Source organism: Macadamia integrifolia, chromosome 2 (assembly GCF_013358625.1).
Source record: "Macadamia integrifolia cultivar HAES 741 chromosome 2, SCU_Mint_v3, whole genome shotgun sequence".
NCBI lineage: Eukaryota > Viridiplantae > Streptophyta > Magnoliopsida > Proteales > Proteaceae > Macadamia > Macadamia integrifolia.
Window position 1 is genome coordinate 22,779,472 of NC_056558.1, and position 23,306 is coordinate 22,802,777.

The window sequence follows — 23,306 nt, forward strand, 5'->3', positions numbered from 1 at the left end:
CAGAGTCACAACCAGGGCAAAAAACCAAGGCCCTGACGGGCCAAAACCAAGACCAAAAGTCAAGGTAAAAAAATCAAGGCCGAGTTTAGGTCAGGTTGGGTGGGCCAAAGACATCAACCCTTACCAACGCTAACCCTGACTTAGAGTCAGAAATTTCAAAGTCAGGCTGGCCCTCAGGGCCAAAATATTCGGGTCGATCCTTATTTGGGATCGGAGTGGGTTCGAGCCATCAGGGCCAAACTTGCACCCCCAATTGGAGGCGCACCCCTAATTGGAGGTAGGGTGTGACAGATATACACAATGCCCACTTATATTGGCTTCATACACATCAAGCCAATAGCAGGATAGTGAAACAATATATTTAATTCGAGGCGAGAGAGGAGATTGCGGGAGAGTACACATTGACAGCATATACTTATGTTTCCCATAGATAAATCATCAAAATTAGGAACATTACATAAAATAAAGATGGGTCCCCCCAACTTTCATCCTAGAGGAGGCAGAAATGATATTACACAGTTGCCACTTTGTGCCTATCTAACACCTCAAGTGAAAACCGGAACATACACAACCGTGTATATAATTTTTGCCTATAAATATTATAGAGAAACCAAGATTTGTGAATCACATATTGTTATATTACAACACCAGATGCGGCAGTTACACTGTATTTGTATTTAAGGTATGCTTTGATGAATGGCTCCAACTCGCCATCCAGAACAGAAGTGATATCAGATAACTCATACCCTGTGCGCAAGTCTTTGACAAGCTTGTACGGGTGGAATACATAATTACGTATCTGCTGGCCCCACTCGGCTTTCACTGCATCTCCTCTTATTTGCTTAATTTCAGATGCTCTTTGCTCCTCAGAAACGACCAGAAGTTTGGCTTTCAAACGACTAAGGGCTTTGATCTTGTTTGCTAGTTGGGATCTCTCTTCTGCATAGGATATAAAAGGAAACTGAAAACAATTAATAAGATGTACCATAAGGAATTTTGAAACGACGGGCATGCACATGATCCATATAATCCAATCCAAGTTACCATCTCCTGGACACATGGCCAAGTGTCAAACAAATTAGTTAATACGGTTATAATCAAAAGTTGCAACTTTTTTTAACCTGGATACATTCACATCAAAAGTCACCAAATCTTTGCTCTTAGATGCAATTGCTAAATTATTGCCATTGACCAACAAATAAGTAGATCAACATTTTAAAAGTCCAGATTGATGCAAGAGGTCACACAAACTAAAAAGGTCAAGATCATTTAATCGTAAGAGTTGTTTGAACAGGATAGGATAAATTCAATGGGTTTACAAGTTATAGCTTCCATAAGGATAAGAGTATTGAGTGCAAGTCAAAGTACAAATGACGAAACTAAAGGTTTCGGGGTCTATATAATTTGTCATCAGATTTTGTTCAGTTATGGTTATGGAATTATTTTATTCTGGAAGGGAATGGTTCTTTTTCTAGGTTTTGATGGTCAAACCAAATACAATATTCCTGGTGAAAGGTGTTCTACTTTCTCGCTCTTTTGTTCAATCTCCGCAACTCAGATTTTGGGTTCTGCTTCATTAAGAAATCTGGATCAAGTGTAGTTTATTATGTTTATCTACTAGGTCTGATTCCTTTATCAAAATTCCAGAATTCAATGTCATTGCTTGCTGTGTCCTGGCTAAGATAACCTGGTTTTCAATTCTATTTTCAAATCCAGGATTCTATTCATCCTATTATTACCAGGGTCATAGATTACCTGTATCATATTGCTAAGGGGTTAAAATGCTTTCTTAATGAAAACAAATGCATCCATGAAAAGTAATTAAATCTTTTTAAGTTTTTTCACACTGGTAATAGTAGTCTGTTGCTATTGAAACCAGAAGCTTGGATTTATATTTTATAAAAAATAAAAATTTCGGTGCTTAACCAAAAGGTTTGCAACCAAGCTGTCGAGTTTAAAACTAAATTAAGATCTCCAGACCTGAGTATTCGAGGGCCCTTACTACCATGCCCCCGAGGAGAGACTAGCAAACCTTTGGTTTAATCCAGTACAAGTTGGAGTCAAGGATAAAACAGTTTTAATATAACAAGAAAGAGCTCAATCCAACGGAGAAAACACTCAAAAGATCTTAATCCAATGGAAAAAACACTCTATGAGGTGGTGGAAAGCCTAAATGTGCATGACATAAGCTTATTAAAAAAAACTGAATAGACTTGACCAATAGAGTTTTGACATGTTTTCTACAAGCCCTTCTTCAAAGAGGCAGAAAATAAAATATTAATCTTTCTTCAAGATTTCTTATATATATATATATATATATATATACATTACAGCCTCTCTGAAAAGCAGTGGTAAGGTTGTGTACACTATGACCCTCCACAGACCCCAAAGTGGCGGGAGCCCTGTGCAGTGGGTATGCCGCTTTTACATATTTATATATATATATATATATAACAAAAAACAAAAGAAAATGCAGCTTGAAGAATAATACATTTCCATTGAACCCACTTAAGTTCCCCAACTTTTATAATTTCTACTCTCATTAAGATGGAATTGAGTATTGCTTTTGGATCTTTTTTCACCGGTACAAGAAGTTGACAGTCAACTAGCATACAGTTGGAAAGCTTGGAATAGGAACTCACCTAGCTGTAACAGATATATACTTACAAAAGAATGTAGCAAAAGTACAGCATGAGAGCAAACCTGTACATCTAACTGCAATGCCACTAGGGATGTGAACGATTCGAACAGCTGTCTCTACCTTGTTCACATTCTGACCACCACTTCCACCTGCCCTGGAGAAACTTATATCCAAGTCTTCTTCAGGTATCTCAACATCCAACGACTCTTCAGGAAGAAGTGGCATGACTTCCACACCAGAAAAGCTTGTCTGGGATAGCAAACTACAGGAGTCATGTAGAATAAATAAATAATACAAATGCATATGCAAACATAAATACATATAAATAACAGCATCAAGATGGTCCTGATCAATGTTCTACCAATAGGATTTCATACTTTATTCTTCATGATTTTATTGATAGTTAAATACTGAATCACAATATTTTTGGACATCCAGTGAATCTAACTTTTGAACAAGTTTCACTATTAATTACTAGAAGAAAGAAGGCGGCATATCCCTCTTCTCAGAATTGTCACATGGGCCTGAGGCAAAGGTTTGAAATTTTCCTTTTCCCATGGTTCGGCCAAATTATCAGTATTTCTAAGTTATTTAGTTTAACATGAGTTGCCTTAACATAGCAATTGGAGCCTTTTGGTGGCACACAACATAATTCATTTTCTTAATTAGGATGGTTGCACCCACCAAAAGAACTATTAGTATTGTGACAAAACCAGGACCTGAGACCAGTACCTACAAAGTAGGAAGAGAGGAGAGAAGAGAAAATAGAGAATAGAGTAGACACAGAAAGAGAGAATGATGGGAGAAGAGAATTGTACCATGATAGAGAAGAGAACTGATCTTGCACCATGGTTTATAATGCTAGCTAACAGCAAGTGACAAATAGCACAAATTGAATGGGTAATGCAAATTTTGTAAATATTCAGAACTGTTTAATTCCCTTTTTTTCTTTTCATTTTTTAGTGAGGCATAAAACTAATGAATCATACTATAAAATTATGAGAGAAGATTATTGAAGCCCACATAAGAAGAGAAACTACTATCTCGAGAACCAATTTGGTTTTATGTCAGGCAGATCCACGACAAAAGTTATTTACATACTCAGGAGGCTCATGGAAAGATTTAGAGTTTGCAAGAAGGATCTCCATATGGCCTTTATTGACCTAGAGAAAGCCTATGACAAAGTCTCTAGAGAGTTAATCTGGCATGTGCTAGAGAAGAGAAGGGTGTCAAGTAAATATGTGGATATAATTAAAGACATGTATGAGGGATTGTAACTAGTGTGAGAACAGTAAGAGGTTAAGGTAGTGAATTCCTAATTACAATTGGGATACATCAATGATCAACTTTAAGCCCTTATTTGTTTGCACTTATCATGTATGATTTAACTAGGAATTTTCAAGATGAGGTTCTATAGTGTATGCTTTTTGCTGATGATACTGTTTTGGTGGATAAGACAATAGCAAGGTACACGGTATCGGGTTTCGACCAGGTTACGACCTCTGGGGAGACCGAACTTTCGGTGGAAACCTGGGAAATTTCAAGGATACCAAGGAATTTTTCCCGATATGGTAGAAGCTTAGGTTTTGACCCCCAAACAGTGTTTTTTTTGTCTATTTTTTGTGTACAACCTATTTTAAACATTTCTAACGCATTCACATCATTAGTTTCATTAAAAAAAAAAAACACATAAAGTCTTACTTGTGTGGTGAACCAAAGGTTCGTTGATTTAAATTCTGAAACTTTATTACATAATGACTATATATAGTCTACAATCTATATCAAAACATAAGACATAATCCAAATGATCCAAAATAGATAAAAATATTACATCATCAATAATTATCCATCAACACTGAATAGTAATGACTCAATTACTCAACACTCGAAAGTAGTGACTCAATTCCAAGTAGAGTGTCCAGGCGGTTCCATCCAAGTAGTGACTCACTACCCTCAAGGCACGCATGTTATCTTTTCTAACATTATTTAGTAAGCTATATATACCTTGTATCATAAAAAATCAACATTAAGGTATATCAAGTCATTAAAATCAACATTTAGCCACATCAAATCATAAAAAATCAACATTAAGTCACATTAAGTTATAAAGAATCAACATTTAGAGAAATGCTCTTGTTCAAGAAGATAAGAGAAATGCTCTTGTTCAAGAAGATAAAAATAATAGTCTTCAATCTCCCCCCCCCCCACATGTAGCATTACACGTAGACAAATAATGCAGAGGATGGAATAAAGAACATTCCACCATCATATGGTAGCAATAACCAGTATCGCGAAGGATGGGCATCACATAAATCCTATGATCAAGAACAGCCATGAATAAGATCCCAAATAGGCTCATTGCCCACCACTGCACCCCCATGCTTGACCTTATAAAAAAAAGGCTCCAGCTTTGGAAGTGTAAGCTCCCCTTTTACACTGGCCGTCTTGTGCTTGTCAAATCTATGTTTCAATCTGTTATCTTTATTGGTCAAGTGTTTTCACTCTCCCCCATTCCGTCATCAAGGCTGCAGAGTCCCTCCTCTACACCTTCCTTTGGAAAGGGGTGGGCTCTTCCGAGTTTCTCTTATCCCCTCAAATGGTCTATTGTTTGTCTTCCCAAAGCGGAAGGGGGAATGGGTCTCCGTAGGATCAAAGTTGTCAATTCCTCAGGCATTCTCAAACTTATCTGGAAGATTGCCTCCAAGCAGAATAGCTTATGAGTCTCCTAGATTTACCCCTATATCCACCGTAAGGACTCCCTTTGGTCTGCCTCCCCCCCCCCCCCCAATCAATACTTCTTGGGTTTCACACAATATCCTTCTTGCCAGACCCATTTCCCTTCCTACTATTCCAACTTCCTCTAACTCGATCATTGGCATTCCTTGGGCATCCTCTCCTCGTTGGTCAACGCTAGATCCATCTATTCTTTTGGCATTTTTCTAGAGATACCAAGGTTGCCCACATCATCCCTATCGATGGGTGATGCCCCCTTCCTCTCCCCCCCAACTCTTTGATCTCTGTTCTTCTCACCCCTTCTCCCCTGGTCATCGTGGAAGAGTGGATAGTCTCTTGGACCTCCTCCTCCTCCTCTGGCCTCTTTAGCTCTTCCACTGCCTAGGATTTGGTCAGAAATAGAGGCCCCCTTGGCCCTTGGAGAAAGTTGTTTGGTTCAATGGAAATATTCCCCGCCAATCCTCTACAGTTTGGCATGCCCTTTCTGATTGCCTCCCCACCCAGTCCTTAATCCATAGACACATACAGGTTCCCAATTCCTACTATCTCTACTGGAATGGTACTGAAGATGCCAACCATCTATTTTTTCTTAATATATCCTATGGGACAGCATCTACCCATCTACTAAATAAACTCCACAACTTAAGGTAGAGGTCTCAATTTCTAATGGTGGTCGTCTAGTGGGAATTAAAGTGTGAAGACAAGAAGCAATTTCAACGATGCCTGAGTATCCCAGTATAATCTAACACAAATCAGAGAAAGTCTTGTAGTTTGGACTCTTGAGATCCATAATAAGTCTACGTAGTATTTAGTGAACTGAAGAAGCAGAAATTTAAATCAGCACGCAACTCAAAACAAATGGCTGAAAAAATGGTACAGAATGCCATAAACCATGATTAATAGGAAGCTTAATCTATATGCTATTTAGTTGGAAATTTAGTAACCTTAAGCATTTGTTGAAGCTATTCCTCTTATGGAAAAAGACATTTGCAATCATCAAGTCATTTGAACAGAACCAGAATATCATTTTACAATTTCAAGGACCCCCACATCAACTTTTTTATTAATTGAAAAGAATAGCCAACTAGGCAACGTAGTTACCTGGCGAAGACCTTTTGCATTGAATGGAGACTGCCGGACAATACGATGTGTTCCTTTCTCTCCTGACAAATACCCATATGCATAACGACCTTCTAATTCAATTGTGGCAGATTTGATTCCAGCTTCCTCACCAATGGATTTCTCAACCACTCTTGTCTTGTATCGCTGCTTCTCTCCCCATCTCACATACATCCTTAGCAGCATGTCAGCCCAATCCTGCACTGGAAACAATTAAAACATCGTTACACAAAAATCAAGTATGAAAGAAACTTTCTCTGTGCTGTTTTAGTGGAAGTAACCCACATGGCTTGCACAAATATGGACATATAAAGTGGGACTTGAGCTGATCGATATGTAACCAAATGGGACATAGATAAGTGCTCTATGTTCCTCTAGTAGATATTTTAAATCAAAAGTAGACAAGACTAAAAGGCCCTCATTGACTCAAGACATACATGTTCTTGCACAAAAGCTCACCAGATATCTTCAACAACAACTCAGCCTTATCCCAACTAAATGGGGTCAGCTACATGGATCCTATTTCTCCAATCAGTTCTATTCAAAGCCATACAAGATTTCAATCCTAAGATATGCATGTCCTCAACGGATAAACAAAATGAAGGACTTGATGGTCATGAACACCACTCCTAAGTGTGAAGCTAGGGTATGTCATCTTAAAACTCATAAACAAAAGGGTTGAACTTTACTCATCATGGACAATACGTGGACAAAATAAATGACAAGGATATAATTTAATTGAATGAACTGGCTGAGATCAGGGAATTAAGAGAGAAAATCCAGAAAATGAGAATGTGCAGGCAAGGAATTAAGTATTGGTATCAGGTATCGTATCGGAAGGGTAATTTTAAGAGACATCATATTATATCGAAGAGACGCAAGAAATGGTCAAGAAACGCATAGTTATGCTAAGGATGCATGCAAAATAAAATTTTAAACCATAAAACACTATAAATAAGCAATAGGTAAAATAATGTTTATAAAGGAGAACAAAGTACGACGAGAAAATTGTATTCAATTGAATATGTATAAATGTTTTTTACATGTATTAGATTAATACCATAGTGATGTAGATCATCCTAGGTTTGGCATTACCTATTGAAGAAGGAAGAAGGCAGAAGACCAAACAGCTGGCCAGCACTGGTCCCATTCAAACCAGGCCAGAATTGGGCTTAGCTGGCTGCCCAGTCGATCCAAGTTTGTCTCAGATTTGTTGGGTTATTTTAGGAAGCTTCAAATATAGTTCTCTTAGGATTTATTTCAGTTTTTTCCATATTAGGCAGGTTGTTAGTTTGTTAAGACAAGTTGTTATTGGTTTTAAGTCACAATTAGATTAGGCAAGTAGTTTGTTGTTACTTTCCTAATTTGTCAAGCCTTTCCTAGTTGGTATTGGCCATAGTCATAGCCATGGTTCGAGAACTCGAGCGAAACATGCGAAATATCGCAGGTATCGACCCAGGTCAAAACGAAACCTTAGGGGATTTTAAAAAATCACATGTTTCTATGTTTTGACCGAAACATGGGAAATTTCGACTTTCTCTTGTACATTTTTTCTCCCAAGTGTGGGAAACTTGGGGAAACAATAGAGATTTTCATTTTTTGACACTTATTTATGCCAAATATCATTTAAGTACTTAAGATATTATTCATAAATAAGGAAATACCTCCTATTTGAATCCAACAAAAATAGTTTAAGAATCAAATTCCTAAAGGATAAAAAGTTAACCCCCAAGTCCAAGAACAAAAATTGGATTTTGGTTATAGGGCCGATTTTCAACTTTTAAATGCTGGGGTTTTTCTTAATTATGAAAATTTTATAAATCCTACATTGCTAAAACCAAAAGTCCGGTAAAATAATCTTTTGTTTTGCTATCCCTAAAATTATTTTCATTCAGGCAATTTTAACAGTATTCGCACACTTTAAAATAAATTTGACCGGAGCATAACTATGTTATTATAACTCAGATTTAAGTAATCTTAGACTTGTTGGAAGCTGATTTTATGTTATACCTAATACAAAAAGTCTCATGCAAAAATAAAAATCATTTGACCAATCAAACTTATTATAGAACAAGAGCATTTCTCTAAATGTTGATTCTTTACAACTTAATGTGACTCAATGTTGATTTTTATGATTTGATGTGGCTAAATGTTGATTTTAATGACTTTATATGGCTTAATATTGATTTTTATGATATAAGGTATATATAGCTTACTAAATAATGTTAGAAAATATAACATGCATGCCTTGAGGGTAGTGAGTCACTACTTGGATGGAACCGCCTAGACACTCACTTGGAATTGAGTCACTACTTTCGAGTGTTGAGTAATTGAGTCACCACTGTTCAATGTTGATAGATAATTGTTGATGATGTAATACTTATATCTATTTTGGATCATTTGGATTATGTCTTATGTTTTGATGTAGATTGTAGACTATTTATAGTCATTATGTAATAAAGTTTCAGAATTTAGCCAACAAGTCAGCGTAATGATTATCGAACCTTTGGCTCACCACACAAGACTGTGTTTTTTTTTATGAAACTAATGATGTGACTGTATTAGAAATGTTTAAAACAGGTTGTACACAAAAAATGAACACAAAAAATCAGACAAAAAAAAACTTTGTTTGGCGGTCAAAACCTAAGTTTCCACCATACCGAAAAAAATTCCCCGGCATCCTCGAAATTTCCCAGGTTTCCATCGAAATTTTAGTCTCCCCAGAGGCCGAAAATCGATATCGTGAACCTTGGTCACAGCCTATATATATGGCTGATTACAGTCCAACATTTCTTACATATGAATTACCAAAACTTATATGCTGTTGCAACTAATTCCTTGAGATAGGTCAATCATCAGTTGAGAGGATTGAGGGTGAGAGGCCCAATGACTGAGACAGTCCAATATCCCACCTTCAGCACCATTCAAACCATCCCTCTTATCCCTTCTTCTCTCCTAAAAATCCCTCATCATTAGTTCAATTTATAGGCTGTATTGTTGCTGTGAAGTCCTGGAGAGCAATTTCAAAGGCTAGTTCTCCCACATCTGATCTTAGATCAAACAGTCCTTTTTTTTTTTTTTTTGGATGAATAAAAATATCATTGCCAAAAGGAAGAGAAGAATATACAAGGAGAGGGGGGGGAGAGGGCTAAGCCCAATAAAGAAAAGCAGTAGGCACTAGGCCATTACATCAGGGCACCAAAAGAGGAGGGGTGGGAGACCCCAGGAAGCAACAATAAGTCTGTTCCTTGGGGTATCTCTAGCTGAACAGGGGCGAAGGCAACCGAATTTGGAGCTGACATCAAAGAAGATGGCTTTCCAAATATTATCATAAGAGCGAGAGTTGGAAAATCCATCTATGAAGATTTTGCTCCATCCTCCAAATATTATCATAAGAGCGAGAGTTGGAAAATCCATCTATGAAGATTCTGCTCCATCCAAAGATGGTTGATTGTGGCACAGAAGGTGAGCTTTCCCACCGTGTCACAAATAGAGGATCCACCAAACATCATGTCAACCCAGATCCATTCTCGGCTCAAAGGGAGAGGGCTTCTATTGGAGGGCCAGCAAGATTTAAGAATCTTTTTTCAGATGGAAGAGGAAAAGGGGTAAGAGAAAAAAGGCGGTCAGAATCTTCAGCACCATTCCAGCAGAGGCAATAGGAGGGGGAGACTAGAATATGCCTAGAGATAGGAAGGACTGAATGTGCCCTTATGGGGTTTTGTTCCAGGCATCAAGGAGTCCATTCGATCTCTGTTTGGTGTGCATAATAGGTAATTAGCTGCTATTCCTGGAGCAACCCCACTTTCTTTATTTAGGGTCTAAAATCAGAACCAGTGGATCTCCCTTTTCGGTAACCTGATTGAAGAACCCTTTTGGGGTTTTAGTGGACACCCTATGTGAAAGACTTGACCAGAAGAAGCACTCCTACTGGCTGGATCCTCCTTTACAGGTTCTTCTATAAGTTTCTTTTTTTTACAACTCCTGAAATCAAGAACTCTTATATCTTCCAACCTAACAATCAGCTTCCAAAGATATTTGGGGGTTTTCATTAGCACCTTAGGGCTTACAATTGGTCAATATCTGACCCCATTTGAGACCTCCATATCCAACTGCAGCCTACCCCTCTTACAGCCCTAATTTGGGTTTGGTCTCAAATCTGGTTTTCATATTCCTGTGCTATTTGGCTTTGGTTTATTTGGAGCTTTGGAAACATCACTGGGGGTTAGTGATCTCTCAATACCCTTACATTAAATTGGAATCAGAGCTATGGCTGAAAGCTCCAACCCGACAGACATGGCAGCAGTCCTAACTGCTATCCAACAATTCATTGAAAGGATGACTGCTCTAGAAGCAAATCAAGTCCAACAAGCACCACAGGCAGCTGTTACTGCTGTTGGTATTCAAAGGTCCAGAATTACCCTACGACCAGCCAAACGCGTGTTCAAATAATAGTTCGTATCAAGGGGATGAAGAAATTGAAGAAAACCCTTATCAGACTAATGATAAACACAAGGTGAACCTAGATGACTAATGATAAACACAAGGTGAACCTAGACTTAAAGGATACAATGGAAGGCATGATATTATAGTGTTTGTAATAATCAGTTTTATGGGTATTAGGGAAAGTGTTAGTTACCAAACGGACTCTAAGGGGTTTAATGATCTTTGTAATTCTCTACAAACTTCTCTCCATTGTTATAAATAAAGAGGGCTAGTGTCATATTAGACACAAGTCATCATAGTTGTCACGGCGACAAGACGAACCAAGACAGTGGAGGGTTGTCTAAGCGCTTAGGCGAGAAGGAACTCGCCTTAAGGCGAACAAGGCGAACAAGGCGAACAAGTGTTATTTTTTATTTTTCCTATTTTCTAACATTATTAAGTTATATATACCTTGTATCATAAAAAATCAAGATTAAGTCACATCAAGTCATTAAAAATCAACATTTAACCACATCAAATCATAAAAAATTAACATTAAGTCATATTAAGTCAAGGATTAAAGTATCGGTATCGGTCGTCGTATCGGTCGGCCAAAATTAAGATACGTATCGGAGGGTATCGTATCGTATCGGAGATACATTAAGATACGCTAAAGATACACACATAAATGGATAGAAAACATTTTTTTAAACACTTTTGCATAAAGAATTTGTTAAAAAAAGCTATTGATAACATGTATTATGCATAAACACTAAATTGAGGGTATCGTACTAAGAATTCAAGGTCTGTAGTTGTCCCATAAATGTAAAATCTTTGTTCCCAACCTTGATTTCCACTTTAGTTAGAGAGAAATATGGCTGACAGCAACTTTGGAACAAAAACCCTTCAAAAAATCGTTTTTTCTGAAAAATTACCCATATTGGCCATTATATGACCGTAGCGCCGATACGTATCGATACTCACCGATACGTACCGATATATATATCGATACTCACCGATACGTGCTGATATATACCGATACGTACCGATCAATACATACCGATACGTACCAATACATACCGAAACGTACATTTTACCTCAATTTTATATTTTTCATAGAGTCGTATCGAGGCATGTCGTATCGTATCGATGTGTATTAGTGGTGTATCGGTATGTATTGTAGGATATATATCGATACGAAATGATTTAAAAAATTCAATGTATCGTATCGGTGTGTATCGTATCGGCCGACTAAATTTAAGATACGTATCGGAGGGTATCGTATCGGTATCGGAGATACTTAAAACCATGTATTAAGTTATAAAAAATCAACATTTAGAGAAATGCTCTTATTCTATAATAAGTTTGACTGGTCAAAAGATTTATTTTTATATAAGACTTTTTGTATTAGTTATAACATAAAACCAGCTTTTTAACCAGTCTAAGATTATTTAAATCTGAGTTGCAATGACAAAGTTATGCTTCAGTCAAACTTATTTTTAAGTGCACGAATACTGTTAAAATCGCTTGAATGAAAATAATTTTATGAATATCAAAACAAAATATTATTTTACCGGACTTTTGGTTTTTAGCAATGTTTTAACATGATAGAATTTATAAAACTTTCATAATTGAGAAAAACCCCAACATTTAAAAGTTGAAAATCGTCCCTATAACCAAAATCCAATTTTTGTTCTTGGACTGGGGGGTTAACTTTTTATCCTTTTGGAATTCGATTTTTAAAATAATTTTATTGGATTCAAATAGGGGGTATTTGCTTATTTATGAATAATTTATTTTATTTACTTGAATGATATTTGGCATAAATAAGTACCGAAACACAAGGTGACATGCAGTGCAACAAGGCGGCTGTCGCCTAGGCCCCAGGCAAACCGCCTGAACGCCTAGTCGACGCCTTGACAACTATACAAGTCATTACCGCATTCAACATGGTATCAGAGCCATAGGATCCGAAACCCCAAGGGCTCTCCCTCTTCTCCATCTCTTTGCCTCTTTCTCATTTCTCTCTCTCCCAGTGCCACCTTCATCTGTGCCTCCCTCCATCTCTCTTCATCTTCTCTCTCGTGGTGGCAGCTTCTTAAACCACCAAGAGGTTTTCAGCCTCCATCCATCCTTCCCCTGAGCTCTCAAACTCTCTTCTACAATGATCTGAGAGACCCAGAACCTTTTTTATCACTTTTTCAAGGTTTTCTCCTTGAGAACGTTTTTTCATTGCCAGAATGCTTTTTCCCCACTCGATGCTCCAATCTTCTTGATGTTTGTTGCGATTAGTGCCTCTTATCCTTGTAGTGGTATGTACCGACCAGTTTTTTGTTTGAGGTCTCTATTTTAGAGCTATCCCCAAAATCGTTTTCTCAGGGTTTTACCCTTTATCGATTTTTGGGTTTTCTAGGTTTTTCTGATGCTTTCTTTATCTCCAGCTAATGTCTCTTCTATTTGCAAAGCCCCCTTGAGTAGCAACCATGTCTACCAGCTCATCTGCTTCTACTGGCGGAGACATCATGGCTCTTCCTACCTTTACTCCTTGTGCAATCAAGCTTGATGGCACAAACTACCTGGTCTGCATCTCCATCAAGTCCCGTGGCTATTACGGGTAACTCACTGTAACCACAATATGTCCGACCACCGGTACTGAGATTAATAAGTGGGAGTGTGTCAACTCTCTAGTTATGGTCTTCCTTGTCAACTCCAAGTTGCCACAGCTTTCGCGTGGCTATCTCCTCCTTGACTCTACTGAGAAGATCTGAAAGTCTGTCTAGGATATCTATTCCCAAGCAGGGAATGATGCCTAGGTCTTTGAGCTTCACCAAAAGGTTCATGATCTGAGGTAGAGAGGGCTCACTCTGTCACAATACTACTGTGATTTGCAGGCACTATGGACTGAGTTGGATTTCTATGAGGAGTTACTCCTTCCACCCCTGAAGATGTCACCAAGTTTCAGAAGCGAGAGGACAAGATCAGGGTCTATGACTTTCTAGCAGGTCTGAATATGGAGTTTGATCAATTGTGGTCCCAGGTTTTGAGTCGTGACCACTTTCCCACCTTGGATCAAGCCTATGCTGTGATCCAACTTGAGGATAGTCGACGTACCACTATGCTTCCACAGCAAGCTGCCACTCCTACTGAGAGATCTGCACTTGTTTCTAACACTAAGTCCCTTAGTGCAGCCCCACAGTCTGGTGGCTCCTCTACTAGGACTCCAGTGAAGTGCGATTACTGTGGGAAGGAGCGTCACACCAAGGAGCACTGCTGGAAGCTTCATTGTCGTCTTGCTAATACATCTAGAAAAGGGCGAGGGAAGGGTCATGCCGGTACTTCTGGGCAGGCCAATCATACTGAGAGCCCTGAATCTGACTCTACTCTTAGCTCCTTAGTAGCCTCGCTATCATTTGATGAACTTACTGCCCTACGGTGCCTCTTGACACGTCTAGACTCTCCTGCACCTGCACTACGAGCTTTGCTCATTCCACCCCTTTTGGTTCAGGTATCTCCTTTTGTGGCCATACTATGTCTGTCCCTTCTACCCCTTGGATTATAGACTCTGGGGCTTCTAATCATATGACAGGCCGCTTGTCTCTTTTTCCACAGTACAATACTTGTCTTGGTAATGGTAAGGTCAAATTGGCTAATGGGACTTATTCCACTATTCTGGGAAAGGGCTCTGTTAGTTGTCCCCCCTCTTTATCCCTTTCTTCTGTATTGTATGTTCCTTCTTTTCCCACTAACCTTTTGTCCATTAGTAGTCTTACTTCCAGTCTTAAATGTAAAGTCACATTTTTTCCGTCTCATTGTCTTTTTCAGGATCTAGTGGATAGGGGCAACGATTGGCACTGGTAGGGTACATAGTGGTCTATATCTACTTGATGATGACTCGGCATTGGTTTCTAGTCAGGCTCTTCAGACATCTTCTACGTCACCTCCCATTTCTGAGTTACGGCAGTGGCATCATCGGTTAGGATATCCTCCTTTGGGAACTTTAGCTAGAGTTTTTCCTTCCTTTAAAAATTATAATTCGAGTCTTTTTTTTTTTTTTTTGTGAGGTATATGTTTTAGCCAAACAAACTTGAATCACTTATTCTGTTTCTGAAAATAAAAGTGCCACTCCTTTTTCATTGATACATTCTGATATTTGGGGTCCATCCCGCTATGTGTCTGTCAATGGTTATCGGTGGTTTGTCTCTTTTATTGATTGTCATTCTCGGACTACTTGGGTTTATATGATGTGAACCAAGGGCAAGACCTTCTATTACTTTCAGCAGTTTCACCGTATGGTTCAGACTCAACTTGGTGATACCATTAAGATCCTTCAAAGCGACAATGGTCGGGAATACTTTGAAGGGTCCTTTCAAGCTTACTTTTCCGATCATGAGATGATTCATCAGACTAGTTGTGTGGATACATTGGTTCAGAATGGACACTTCAGCTCAGAATGGGGTTGCTGAGCAGAAGAATCGTCACCTTTGTGAGGTAGCACGCTCTCTTATGTTTGAGATGCATGTTCCTCCCCAGTAGTGGAGCAACGCAATTCTCACTACTACCTTTCTTATCAACCGAATACCTTCTGCTCCCCTCTGGAGTTTCTCCAAGGTTCCGCTACTTTTCCTGTTCCTCCTAAGGTATTCGGTAGTGTTTGCTATGCTCGCGATCATCATCCTTATGGAAAGTTTGTTTCTCATGGTCTCCGATGCATTTTTCTGGGGTATGCTCCTACTCAAAAAGGCTATCGGTGTTTTCATCCTCCTACTCGACGTTGGTTTGTGACTATGGATGTTGTCTTTCACAAATCTGCGTCATACTACACTGCGACACCTCTTTAGGGGGAGTCTCCTTCCATTGTGGAAGATGTGCCGCTGTCTCTTGAAATTTCTATCCCTGTTAGTATCCCGTTTCAGGGGGAGAGTGACACTCCTACTTCTCCTACTGTGCCTCGGACAGAGATACGTGTATATAGTCACAAAGAGCAGACTCAGACCACTACACATCTAGCATCTACCCTACTATACTAGTCGTCTCCTCTCGAGCCTAATCTTATCCCCTTGGACCCTGGTAATTCTCCTTCTCCTTCTGTTGATCAGTCTCTTGAGTTGCCTATTGCTGTTCGTAAAGGCATTAGGTCTTGTACTTTACATCATATTGCTAAAACTGTTTCTTATGACTCACTCTCTCCTTCCTATTATAGTTTTGTGTCTTCTCTTTCCTCTATATCCATTCCTCATACCTGGCAGGAAGCGAGTGTAGACTCACAATGGCAGACAGCTATGGTTGAAAAGATGCAGGCTCTAAAGAAGAATGACACATGGGATCTGGTGTGTCTTCCCTCACATGTGTCTTCCCTCACAAAAGACAGTTGGGTGCAACTGGATCTTCACAGTAAAACTGAAGGCTGATGGTACAGTGGATCGGTACAAGGCCAGACTTGTTGCCAAAGGCTTCACACAGTCTTATGAGATTGACTACCAGGAGACTTTTGCTCCAGTTGCTAAGATGAACACAATTCGTATTATTTTGGCTTGTATCGCCAACTTAGATTGGGATCTCCAACAGCTGTTAGATGTGAAACTTAGATTGGGATCTCCAACAACTGTTAGATGTGAAACTTAGATTGGGATCTCCAACAGCTGTTAGATGTGAAGAATGCCTTCCTTCATGAGGAACTTCAGCAGGAAGTGTATATGGACATTCCTCCTGGGTTCACTTGCTCCGAACCCCAAGGGAAGGTATGCAAGCTGAAGAGTGCTCTGGATGGGCTGAAGCAATCCCCTCCTGCTTGGTTCGGACGTTTCCATAAGGCTATGGTCGCTATAGGTTACTCTCAAAGCAATGCCGACCGTACTTTATTCATCAAGAGATCTAGTGGGAAGATTGCTATCCTAACAGTCTATGTAGATGATATTATTGTTACTGGTGATGATCTGGCAGAAATCTCACGCCTCAAGAGATACATGAGTGAGGAATTCGAGATCAAAAGACCTAAGACAAATTCGTTACTTCCTCGGCATTAAAGTTGCCAGGTCTTCTCATGGGATCTACTTGTCTCAGCGGAAGTATGTGCTTGATCTTCTCTCTAAGACAGGCATGTTGGGGTGTAAGCCGACAGACACTCCTATTGAAGCTAATGGTCACCTAAGTAGCAAGGAAGGTGATCCGGTAGATAAAGGGAGATATCAGAGATTAGTGGGGCGGTTGATCTATCTCTCTCATACACACCCTGACATAGCATTTGCCGTCAGCTTGGTTAGTCAGTACATGCATGATCCCTACTCGACTCATATTGAAGTTGTGCTGCGTATTCTCCTATGCTTGAAATCTACCCCAGGACGTGGCATTCTTTTTTCTCCTCATGATCACCTTAGGGTGGAGGCCTTCACAAATGCGGATTGGGCAGGTTCCCCTGATGACTGCAGGTCAACTACTGGTTATTGCACCTTTGTTGGTGGTAACCTTGTTACATGGCGAAGTAAGAAGCAATCCGTGGTTGGCCGTTCAAGTGCTGAAGTAAAGTTCTATGCTATGGCACATGGCATTTGTAAGCTCCTATGGCTTCATGGTCTTCTCACTGATTTGGCAGTTCCTGCTAACCTTCCTATAAAGCTCTTTTATGACAGCAAATCTGCCATTAGCATTGCTCACAACCCTGTCCAGTATGATCGAACCAAGCATGTGGAGATCGATCGACACTTCATTAAAGAGAAGCTGGATATGGGCCTTATCACTGTGCGTTTTGTTCCTAGTAATAAACAACTGGCTATTGTATTTACGAAAGGTCTTAATAATAAGATGTTTCATCCTATTATCTGTAAGTTGGGCATATGTGATATCTATGCACCAACTTAAGGGGTAATGTTGTAATAATAAGTTTTATGGGTTTTAGGGAAAGTGTCAGTTACCAAACGGACCCTAAGGGGTTTAATAGTCTTTGTAATTCTCTAAAACCTTCTCTCCATTGTTATAAATAAAGAGGGCTACTGTCATATTAGACACAAGTCATTACCCCATTCAACATATAGCTTTCCATGATAGGCTCAATGGCTTGGATTACTCCTTCAAGTGGTATCTCCTATTGGAAGAACGTAAAACACAACTGGCTGCGACAAAGCTTACTGGAGGAGCTAAAGATTGGTGGCGTACCCATAAAGATAGACTGATACAACGATGTATGTTTACACAAACATGGGATGATATGAAGGACATTCTTAAGGAGAAATTTCTTCCCATATGCTATCGTCGTCGTTTACATGATCAACTTAACACCGTCCGGCAAGTTACCATGATAGTTAAGGAGTACATTGATAAGTTCAACCAATTGCTTCAGTGTACAGGCAAGGATTAAAGTATCGGTATCAGTCGCCGTATCGGTCAGCTAAATTTAAGATATGTATCGAGGGTATCGGTATCGTATCGGAGATACGCTAAGATATGCTAAAGATCAAGGATTAAATATCGGTTGGCTAAATTTAAGATATGTATCACAAGGTAACGTATTGGTGTTAATGAAAATAAACAACTTATATCCCGATTCAAATTGGGCATAAGGCAAGGCATTCGAGACAAGATTGGTGTGGTTGTAATTTGAAGCCTAGATCATTGTGTTGAAAAGACTTAGGATGCAAAGGATTTGATCAAGGCAGCCCCACATCACTTCAACAACCAGTCCACTAAAGGAAGGGAGAGAGACATTCACTCCCTCTAGAACTAATTACAACCCTACCCGAGCTCAACAAGTCACATCGGATAAGGGTAAGGCATCAATGGTCAGTAAAGAGGCACCGGGAACAAAGTGCTATCATTGTGGAGTTATAGGACACTTCGCCAAGTTCTGTCCAAAATGTGGCAGGGCTAACTCCATCATTCTTGCCTTCAAATCCATCCTGAAGATGCTAGTTTATGAACCCCAAATTGATGAAGATTGAGCTGTGAATGCTGCAGTGGAAGGTGAGGAAGATGAATATAGTAATGAACCTAAAGGTGAAGAAGGTGACCCTCACTTTGCTATCAATGTGGTTTCTAAAATTCTGGTCGCAGAAGCCAAAGGAGAAGATTGGAGACGTCACTCCATCTTTTATACACTAATGACCAGCAGGCCTAAGACAGCTCAAGTTATTGTGGACAGAGGGAGTTGTGTCAATGTTGTTTCACAAGCTTTTCATTATTGACAGGCAGCTCGATACTGAGCCACATCCTCAACCATACAAGGTATCCCTTATATGACACTAATACAATGGCAGTTAATCAATGTTGTTCGGTGTCTTTGAAAATTTCAGGTTATGAAAAAGATGTATGGTGTGATGTGATCCCAATGGTGTTAATTGATGTACTACTAATGTTTCTTTGACTTCAATGGCAAACCCCTCATATTGAACCCTCTAAGCATTCCACAAATGAAGTCTAAGTTGAGAGCAGCCCAAGTGAAGAGACGGCAGATCTTAAAGTCTATTGAAAAGACTCCATCCAAAGAGGCCACCCCCAACAAAGAAGCTGCTCCATAAACCTAGTATGTATGAAGGACAGCCGTCCGAGAATAAGTTACTATCTCTACTTCATCGTGACCATGGTTCCAATGATTGCCGAGATCTCGGTTGTTTCTTTTTTTTTTGGCCGAGACGAGATAGGCTTCAAAATACACTTTCTACATGGTTTCGGTCGAAATCTCGGTATCTCGGCCGAGATATCGGTATCGTCTTGGCGAGATACCGAAATGTTACATTGTAAAGGCTTATAAATACCTCTCACCTGTCTCGTCTGTCCCGGTGAAATCTCGGTTCCATCTTGCATTTTGAACACAAAGTCACCCAATTGGCCTCTAATTAGACACATCATCACACATATTGCTTTCCAAATCACTCTTACAATAAGACCTACACATTCCAAGCTTAGGAAAGGTAAACTTTTTCCTTATAACCATTTTTTTTTATTTATTTTGAAATAGTATATAAATACATGTTGGATGGGGCTAAATTTTTTATATGTTAAGACACTAGAGGCCAATCTATGACTTCACAAAGTCGAAATTTTTTTTTTGGTACATAAATATTTTTTTTATTTTTCTGGTTTAAAAATACATTTTCCATTAACATAAATTGTTACTTTTTATGGTAAATATACCTTTGACGGAAGTCAATTATATATGTTACTCACCATTGGCTGTTCTACGACACTATCGGAGTGAAATTCTTTTTCAGCCGATAATTATTTATTTTAAATTTTGAAAAATTAAAAAAAGAGATTAATAATTGAAAAAAAATTAAATAGGAAAAAATAATATGCATTGATATTAAAAATAAAAGAAAAATAAGAGATTAATATTAAAGTGTTTTGAAGCATACATGATGCTAGTTGTGTTATACCACATTTGATTTTGTTGTATTATGTCATTAAAATATTTTCTAAAATTGATCAAAAAATATTTTTATGTAAGAAAAAAATTAAAACAATTTCATGTTCTAATATTTTTGCAAATTTCTGTTCTACGCATGTTTATTAGCCTTAAGACAAGCTATCCACTAAGTTTCAGGTAAAAATATGACCATTTGACCACTGAAATAGTCAACCGAGTAAAAAAAAATACACCAACTCGCCGAGATTTTACCGAGTTGGTGATTTTGAACCCATCGAAATGAAACCAGATTTCGAACCTTGATCGTGACTTTATAGCTACAAGTGAGGAGACCAGACTGATACTAGCACTTGTGACCAAAATGACAAAACCAAAGAAGAAAGTAACATTTCCTAATCCAATAAAGGAGTTACTAGATGATTTTTCAGATTTGGTTCCCGATGAGTTACCTGACAGCTGCCAGCTATGAGGGACATCCAACATGCTATTGATCTAATGCCTGAATCAATTTTACCATATTTGCCCAATTACCGTCTCAGCCCAATTGAGGATGCTGAGGTCAAAAGACAAGTGGATGACCTTTTGTGAAAGGGATTTCTTGTAGAGGGCAGTTTGCGTGTGCCGTACTAGCCTTGTTGACACCAAATAAAGATGGATCATGGCATATGTGCATAGACAACCGTGCTATCAATAAGATCACGGTAAAGTACAAATATCTTATTCCCCATTTAAAATGATATGTTGGACATGTTGACGGGAGCCTACCTTTTCAAAAATAGATTTAAGGAGTGGATATCACCAGTTACGGATCCACCCTGGAGATGAGTGGAAGACAGCATTTAAGACAAAGGATGGGTTGTATGAAGTGGAAGGTTATGCCCTTTGGTCTGACGGATCCCCTAGCACATTCATGCGCATGATGACTTAGGTTATTGGCAATATCCTTGTTGTATATTTGATAAAAGAACATCTTGAACACTTGAGATGTGTGATGAGAGTGTGACGAGCTGAAAAGCTCTACATCGACTTAAAGAAGTGTTCATTTATGTTGCTCAAGTTGTGTTCCTTGGATTTATTGTGTCATCCTAAGGAGTTGAAGCGGATCCAGAGAAGATACAAAGCATGGTAGATTGGCATATACCCAAGACCTTGACTGGGGTTTGAAGTTTCCATGGCCTTGACTCGTTCTATAAGAGGTTCATTTGGAATTTTAGTGCTATTATGTCACTACTTATAGAGTGCAAGAAAGGAGGAAAAGTGACATTCCAATGGACTCCAGACGCCACTAAAGCATTCAAGGTGATCAAGTTGAAGATGACAAAAGTCTCTATGCTTAGATTACCAAATTTCGACCTTATGTTGAAGTGGCTACTAATGCATCCCATGTTAGGATTGGACGAGTGCTTATGCTGGTGGGTCACCTAATTGCCTTCTACCGTGAAAAGTTGAATGATGTTAAAACAAAGTACTCAACTTATGATTTGGAACTCTATGTTGTTATTCAGATACTCAAGCTATTACACCCATGCCCAAACCGATCGAATTTGGACTTTTGTGATAGATCTCGGACCAGAGATACAAAGCACTAACGGGTTTTGGCTCGCGGCGGCTCATTGCAAAAAGGGAAAGGATGACCCCACTTGCTTATGCATTTCATGCTAGTCCAACTGGAGGGGATTCAAACCTTCCGATCCTAGACGATACGTGAATTCCCACTTCTACGTTCGAGTCCCGGCACGTACCAAAATTGCCGGAGGGCTATGCCCATAACCTAGGGCAAACCCCTACGGAATGGCCAAGAGGGGGCAGCAGGCAATTAAGGCACAACGCTGCCTTGACCACTGAAAACACCTAGGCTGGATCCAATGACCCTGAATCCGGTGACCTATTGTGCTGTTGAAAGGGTTCCGATGCCCATGGGCCCCACCACCCGCATCACGGCCAATCCTGAATGACCTTACACTCTCTCCCACACCTTTCCCCATGACTTGTACACACTAGGAGTCTAAGGAGGTGGGCCCACGTGTCCCGCATGGCTGATTAACCTACATGGACCGGACAAATGCCAACCAAACAGACCCTAATTATCCCACCTACTACAAATAGGAGAAGTGAGTTCATTTCTCACTTATCACTTCTCACTTCTCACTTGTCCAAAACGTGGGAGGGAGAGAAAAGAGGAGAGAAAGGAGAAGGGGAAGAAGGAGAAGGAGGGAAGCTTGGTTGAGCCCCCGGCTTCGCATCCCATTGTCGGATTCTTACCAGAGGTAGGTGCCATCTTCCCCTACCACTCTCTTTCCTCATTTCAAATTTATGACTTTAAGCAAGGGAGTGAACCACCGAAGGGGTAAGCCTCAGCCTCGGCACCTCCCGGAGGTCGGGTGAGTGTGCATTTCACTCTCTGGTGTGATTGCGGAGCTCAAGCCAAGTTGGGTGAGCTTTGGCAACACTTTTGACCAAATAGGTAGTTAGGGTTTCAACTGTTCGGTTGCCGTATCTCCTAACGGCTCGGGGAATTCGGAACTTCTTCAACTTAAAATGGAGGTAGAAAGACCCCCTACAAACTCCACGGAGCAAATCTCGGCAATTGGGCCAGAGTCTGAGAACCCCCATTTGTGTGGGCCCCTTGTGTTTCCACCGAAAACACCTGGGCTGGATCTGGTAGGAATATTTCCGGTGAAGTCCCAGCCCTTAGGAAGCCTCTGGCAAGGCCACCGGAAACACCACTAATATTTCTGATGGCATATTTTTGGTGACCTTACTGTTCTGTCCCAAATTTGACAGAAGTTGTACTCTTTAGGGCAGCCCTTGTGGGTCCCCCTTTGGTGTTTTCAACACTCGTTAACATCCGATTACTCTTGTACCTAGGACAGAGATAGACACATACAACGAGACCGATCGTGAGTTGATATCCAGCTAGCACACTTGGAACTTGTCCTCTTCAGTGGCATTTTTTTTTTCATACTTTAGAATTATTCACATGTGTTAGAATTTACGAATGCTCTTTAATTGCTAGATGTATATGTGAATCTC

At 39.6% G+C, this 23,306-nt stretch overlaps 1 protein-coding gene across 1 annotated transcript in view; it reads right to left on the bottom strand.

The window, feature by feature from the left end:
- Window positions 1-401: 401 nt before the first annotated feature.
- Window positions 402-23,306, bottom strand: part of LOC122090998 (peptide chain release factor PrfB1, chloroplastic) — a 121,236-nt gene continuing 98,331 nt past the window's right edge. Inside the window, exons 5-7 of the mRNA XM_042660794.1 lie at window positions 6,476-6,691; window positions 2,704-2,890; window positions 402-939 (exon numbers count right to left, since the gene is read on the bottom strand). Of these exons, the coding sequence (XP_042516728.1) occupies window positions 635-939; window positions 2,704-2,890; window positions 6,476-6,691 (708 nt within the window). The 3' untranslated portion in view covers window positions 402-634. The remainder of the gene's footprint in view (window positions 940-2,703; window positions 2,891-6,475; window positions 6,692-23,306) is intronic.